Below are 7,381 nucleotides of genomic sequence, written 5' to 3' on the forward strand. Positions count from 1 at the left end.
TAAATGTTTTCTGTAATGTCTAATTAGGTTACAGGAAAATATAAATATAGCAGGTAATGATTAAATATTAAACACACAGTTATATTTTATTTTATCTCTTAAAAGCGACACAACAAAATCGTAACAAAAATAATAGTAAATAGGTACATACTTTTTGGTTTAAACTTATAATAAAAAATTGCAAATAATTTGTTTAACCCTAGATCGCACGCATTTAAAATATTCACGAGAATACACGCACACGGTCTTTTTGTTACACACAGTATGGCGTAAATCGTAGTCAACTAACAAGTCGCAATAAAAATATAATAACTATCAATTTCGTTTATCGAGCAACAATTATTAGGAACACAGTTTGAAAATAACCCATAATAGATTTGTTACGATCACGAACGTGGTCTTTTTGACCGTGTTTTAATACGTAATGTCTGGTAATGAACTTTGAACACTTCTCTATCACTGACATCAGATCGTATACAGTTAGGAGTTGTATCTAATGTGAGTTTATCATCTAATTAGAAGGTAAGGTACTCAGATTAGGTTAGGTTAATATTTCGTGTTTTTGAAACAATGAACAAAATTCTAAAAGCCAGGGCTTTTTGACCGTGAATCGTGTGCTCTAGGGTTAATGTTTATAATTTATATTAGAATTTTCTATACACGATAAAATGTTCATAATATTTTAACTTGTTTAGAGCTGTTTCAAATTTTTTTAATTTCTTTTCTATAATTATTTTCAACCGAATTGTATTCATTGCGTCAAGAAATTTGAAAATTAAGTACTGGTAGTTGAAAAATATTAAAAATACAATCTCGATAATTTTTTATAAGCATTTAAAGTTTGAATTTTAACAAAATACGTAAGAATTATGAAAATGTGCAAATTATTTTAGGTTAGATATTCACAATATTTATATTTTTTAATCTTAGAGGTACAAATTTAACAAAAGATTCCTCATTAGTTTGACTACTTTTATAAAAAAAATGTCTAGTGGAAAGTTAAACATAATTTGTATGAGCGCTTGAAGTTCAAATTTTTAAAATATTGGATATTCACTCGATTGCTCATGTATACCTGCCGATTTTCTGATTTTGTTGTAATTAATAAACGAATAACCGTAGATACTTGAAATTTACACCACATATTTATTTTATAATTCCTATAATTGAGAAAATTTTCAAAATATTTTGTCTGGTTTTGAGCTGTATACAGACATTTTAATTTTTCAATTTTAAATATTTTTAGTTTTTTTCCTATAAATTTCAATAAAATTTTAATTGTTGGGTCATTAAGCGTACAAATGTAATATAGGCACCTGATATATTGTTACAATAGCAGTTGATATATATTAAAAATACATAGGCACAATAATTTTTTATAAGCTTTTAAAGATAGATTTTTGATAGCATTTATCAAATATAAAATTTAAAAACGATTTTGTAGTTAAAAATGTATAAAATGTTCAAATTTTATAGTTAAGGATTGAAAATTTAAAACAAGGTTCCACGTAAATAGGTTATATATAAATTACTTTATTCACAATAATATACCTAATAAAATATACTTATTAATATCATATACTGTAGTGATGATCAAAACAAGACCAAGACTAAGACTTTCAAAGTCTTTGTTTTGGTCTTGGTCTTGCGCAAGACTCTTGCAAGATTCTTGCTATTTCCACGAAATATATATAAAAAAACTAAATACCTGCTATAGCTGTGTGTAGGTTTTTTGCTATAATCTCTAAGATGAAACTTAAGTCCAATATATTATATAGTATTATTTAATTCAAACATTAACATAAATCAAGTCAAACAATTTAATTTGTATTATATGTACTCGTTTAAAACTTTGCATTTTAAATATTATGCTCATATTATTTTACTTGTATTTGTATTTGATGAATCAATTTACCAGAATAATTAACTTTGTAAGTTCCTATAACATTTATAATAAATATCAATAGGTTATTACTAATTATTAATTATTGACCAATATAATGTTCTCAAAAATTAAATTGTTGTTTTTTTAATGTTCACTTTAACAAATAATAATATTAAAAAAAACTGTATGGTTTGTTATAAATATTAAATTGCTTAAAAATTATATTTGTTATAATGATAATATTTATTATTTATAATTAAACTTTTATTCTTATTTTATTCACCAGTATCTAGTACTACAGTAAAGTTGTAGTCATGGCTTAAATAGTTAAATATACAAGGTCATTGCAATAGTACCCCCACTATATCATTTTATCACTTTAAGGAATTAAAATGGTAGCGTAAGGTGACGACGTATAGGTACTGTACGTGGCCACGGACTAAGATATAATGAACTGGAAACGAGCAGCTTATCACGGCCACGAATGTATGTACAAGAGGCAAAGTGCGGGGGGTCGTAATGTGTTCCCAGAGTTTACGCTGCCATTTTATTTTTGTTTGAAAACAATAATATGGGCTATGTGCAATAACCTTGCATATTTAAACCATGGTTGGAGTACTAAATTCTAAGTTTCTTTTAATACAATATATTGGAAATAGAACATCATATCGATTTTGGGAAAATAAAATAACTTTTCAGTTATTGCTAATTAGTATATAATATGAAACAACTATGTTATTTTGTAACATTAATTCCAATTATTTCTGATCTTTTTTAAATAATTGGCCATTTCCTCGAATACTGATAAAATTTAATAACAATACTTATAATTTCTTGTTATTTTCGTTATAAATTATTAGATAATGAAATCTAGATACATAAATGTGTTTTCGGGGAAAAAACATTTGCAAGACTACAAGAGTCTTGCAGTGATGGTCTTGTTTTGGTCTTGGTATTGCAGTAAGAGTCTTGCGATATCGCAAGACCGAGACCAATTTTGATCATCACTAATGTCTAATATATTGAATGGCCATCTTCGTTCAGAATAGTTTTTCCTATACAATATTATGCCATTGAATTCAAATTTAACACAATCCATTAGAGTGACCCACTTGCAACCTACTGTACAGCACTACATACAACTCACTTGCCAACCTTTTATTATTTTATTGGTGGCCATTGGTTAATCGGGCAGATAGGGTTCAAGCATGCATCAAATCGAATTTTTGCACATTCCCTACACCTATCAAGGTGGTTCAGTTGCTCTTATTCAGTTGTTCTTGTTCATGATCCGATAAGTCCGTACATAGGCGCAACTATGGTAAAAATTCTGGGGGGGGGGGGGGGCAATAGCCTCAAACAAATTTATTTTCTTCAATTTGAAATCTAATATTCTAATATTTTATCTAATATTTTATAATCAAAAAATAAATACAATTAACTGTTATAAAATATTCTATTTATTTATATATTCTATATTCGTCGACATTTTAATTGGTTATACTTTTCTAAAATGTCATTATTATTTATATTATTGGACATAATATCCCTTTCAATATTTATAATGACCAAGTTTAAAAATACCTAAATAAGTGTCTTTTTCATTTTATACAATATGCAGCATCGTTAAGACATTTTTGTTATCATTGATAACTTCACATTGTTGATATAACTTATCAACAATATTTCTCCCCAAAAAATTAAAAATTAGAAATACACTTGACAGAAAAACTGGGGGAGGGGGCTATTTGGAAAACTGGTGGGACATAGCCCCCCTATATCCTCCCCACTTGTTGCGCCTTTGAGTCCGTAGTCAAAATGTCGGATTGCCTACAAGAGTGGATGTGTGCACTTACTGCAGTAAGTTACATCTAAAAGGAGTTGAACAATCACGATTTTTGTAAGAGTTGTCATTTTTGACGGGCAATGAATTGCTCGGTATCAGCAAGTTAATGATATCGACTGATACATAGCATGTTATTTTTAAAACATCCACACCTACTTTATTGATAAGGAGTTTAATAGAACACAGTTAGGGAACCCAGGGAACGTTGACGCACATAAGGTTTACTATTTTTTTAAATATTGTTTATGAATACTATAAAAGCGATTATACTAAAAGCATCTTTTTACACATGTTATGATAGGTACTAATATGCAATTAAAAATTAATTTTAATTTTAAATTCAAAATTGTTTAAACTTCAAAAAAACATTACATTTATAATGCGATTACTTTCCCACTCTTGGGTAAGTTGACATTTATATGTATAGGAGTATTTTTAAATGAATAACAATAAACCTAGATACAACATATTTAATTACACATCATTAATGCAAATATTGTAAATACCTCTTGACTTTTAATACTTTTTAATACCTTTTAATAGCAAATTGTACTTAGTATACTTTATAAAAAAAAAAATATCCGGGTAATTTGACGTAGGTATATAAATTTTTTCAACTGATCCTTACTACACGAGTCTTGTGTTTAAATTAATAACTTATAAAAAAACAAAGAAAATTCAAATAAATAACATATTATTAAATGAAAACTAAGAATAAGTGTCATTCAATTTATGAGTTTAAATATTTGATTTTACCTACTGATTTACACTCCGTGCCACGAGAGAAGTAACCTGTGTCTCGACCAAATCACGGTCGAATCTGCGCAACCCCTACCTATTTGACATTTCTACGTTACACGATTACGACCGTCAACGGTCGGCAACGTTATATAGTAATACTATTAGTATGTAAAATGTTGTAAAGTGGGGGAAACAGGACCTCGGAACGGCCTCTGCCGTCAGTCTGCATGCGCGTAACGGGTTACTTCTCTCGTGGCACGGAGTATAGGTTAATACAATTATTTTCTGGGTATGAAAACAGTTTATAACATCAAATTGGCGAACATTGATTTCTTTTTTTATAAATAAATTTGTTATCACTGATCAAAATAATTTGAAATCTGAAAATGTTTTAAATGTATCATGTTGGTTTTATCAAACTATTGATTATAAGCTTAATCGTTATTTTGATATCATCAATAATTAGTCATCTTCCTAACACAATAACACGACGACTTACCTGAGTTACTACAATGTACAGAACTAATTAAAATGTATTACTCCAGGGAAACAAAAAAATATTTCAGACAATTTTGAAATTATTAATTATTCAATGCGTTGTACGACTTGTACCTATTCGGAGTACCGCAAGTTAATTATAGGAGACCTACAGATCGACCAAACATAATATTTGTATAGGTGTGTATGTATTAAAAATAACATGTTATGTAGAAGTTTATGTCATAATAAATCTTCGTACAAAAATAAATAGTGGGGTAAAACAATATATAAAATTAGGTATGTTTCATTTATAAAAACACACATCAAACGTATGGCTTATAACAAATAAATAGATTGTATAATATTTAAATTTAAAAATAAATTTAAATATAATATAATTTATTGACTTGTTATGTTGTTGTTCATAAAGCAATATAGATAATATATTGTATAGAATGGATGGTTTTTGTGAGATGGTTTATGGTGATATATAATATAGTATTTTCGTCAAAGTTCACGATCTGGACGAATTTCACTATCTGGATATCCACTTCATAAAATAAGTGATACCATTATGTTGATGCGACATAGGTAGGTACATATTGATAATTAGAATTGTAGGTTAGGCCTTTTTAACAATTTACCTAAATATGATTCGTTATTTCTTAAAAGTCTCGCAATTTGCCTCAAGTATTAGTTTGTCAGGTGGGTACATAAATATAATCAGAGAAGTGGTTTTATTGTCGATAATATATATGAAAATAGCAATTCATACAGTTCAAATAAATTGCTGTTGAAAAAATCGCAACTGTAAGCTATATCACTATGTGGATTTGACACTGAGATGATATTAGAGCGATACGGGACTTTTGACACACACTATACGACGGAAGTTAAATAAATTATTTTTGTGATTATTCGAAAACCCATTGCATAACCCTACCACATTTAGAATCGGCAGCCGTTTGGATATAAAAACGATATGCATACCGATCGAAATGTCAGTCAATAAGCACACACAAATTATAATTATCACTAAAATAGGTATGTTTATCGTGCAACCTGCTCCTATAATATAATATTATACTTGTCGCGGCAGTAATATAAAATACACACACTCATTCACTGAATCAACTTCGAGTCACCACTGCAAGCGATCCACCGAGGAGCAGATTTCAAAATAACAAATATCGTACTGCATATTATTATAGGTAAGTATAACAACAATAACAATATGTTTCTGTTGGACGCCGCCGTACCAGTGATCGCTTTCTTCTTACTGTTTAATTTCTTATACTTGTACTCGCCCATCGAATCGATGGAATCCGGTTGGATCTTCAAAACATGCGATGCTTGTCTGCAGTCGACGTGTCACACCGAAAACAAAAGGCCGTGCTATACCAGATGGAACGTAGACTACAATTTCACATGTTTCATGTGTCCACCCGAATTTGGCAATGATCAGTACTTCTACGAAGATGAATGCTTGAAGGGCTGCACGGACGAGAAGAAGCATTGCGTTTGCGACTTTTGGTGTTACATGTGCGTCGCAAAAGAAGGCTTCGATAAGGCCAATTTCACGCAATGCATCGTTGATCCAAACGAGGAAATAAACTGCAAATAAGTCGCCAGCACGTTCACCGTTTTCACAATTAAAATAATATTATTATAATAAGTAATAACTTGTTTTCAATTACGATATTTGTTCTTAAAAAAAACAATACCCCATTACATTACCCAATACTATGTAATATATAATCTAGGCCTCTGATCACTATCGTGAAGAATTTAATATTATTTTCATCGTTTTACTTTGCACTATATATTCTCGTACAACTCCTTTTAATCGCTAAATACAAGCGGCGCAGTTACCGTGGTCAGAATTCTACCCCTGAACCAAAAGAAATGTTAATGTAAAAAGATGATACCTATAAATTATAAAATATTTGCCGTAATCTTGTGTACATTAAGTATTTACACTAATTAACGTTATTATTGTTATGTAATTTATTTGGTTTTTATTTGATATTATTGAATTCTTAAGCTTATCAATACAAATAAAATAATTGTAACGGGTTCAATACGAGAATACTTGATATATAATGTTATATAATTTGACAATATAGGATATTAAATATTAATTTTAACCTAAAACACTAAGGGCCAGTATTACAATCATCGGTATGCTTCGATTACGCTTAACCGACTGATAACAGATTTTATTTCCGGCCGAATTCGGCCGGTTAGGAGTCGGTTAAATTTAACGGGAGATGGTAATACTGGCCTTTATTATTTCATAAACTTTGAACCTTTTTTTAACCATTATAAGTCGCTAAAAACAATATTTTTTTAAAAATTAAAACATTTTTAAGTTCAAGGAACTAGGTATTAAATTACTTGTCCAACATTGGATTTTTATAGATCGAATA

The 7,381-nt window shown here is 29.2% G+C and overlaps 1 protein-coding gene across 1 annotated transcript; it reads left to right on the forward strand.

Annotated features, from left to right (window-relative positions):
- Nucleotides 1-6,186: 6,186 nt before the first annotated feature.
- On the forward strand, nucleotides 6,187-6,576 carry LOC103310587 (hypothetical protein). The gene has a single exon (NM_001301223.1). It carries the CDS (start codon nucleotides 6,187-6,189, stop codon nucleotides 6,574-6,576), a length of 390 nt encoding a protein of 129 aa, NP_001288152.1.
- Nucleotides 6,577-7,381: the final 805 nt, after the last annotated feature.

Source organism: Acyrthosiphon pisum, chromosome A1, assembly GCF_005508785.2.
Source record: "Acyrthosiphon pisum isolate AL4f chromosome A1, pea_aphid_22Mar2018_4r6ur, whole genome shotgun sequence".
Lineage (NCBI taxonomy): Eukaryota > Metazoa > Arthropoda > Insecta > Hemiptera > Aphididae > Acyrthosiphon > Acyrthosiphon pisum.

What these genes read in the sequence shown, in the direction of transcription:
- LOC103310587 (NM_001301223.1), top strand. Translation starts at nt 6,187, where the DNA reads ATGTTTCTGTTGGACGCCGCCGTACCAGTGATCGCTTTCTTCTTACTG.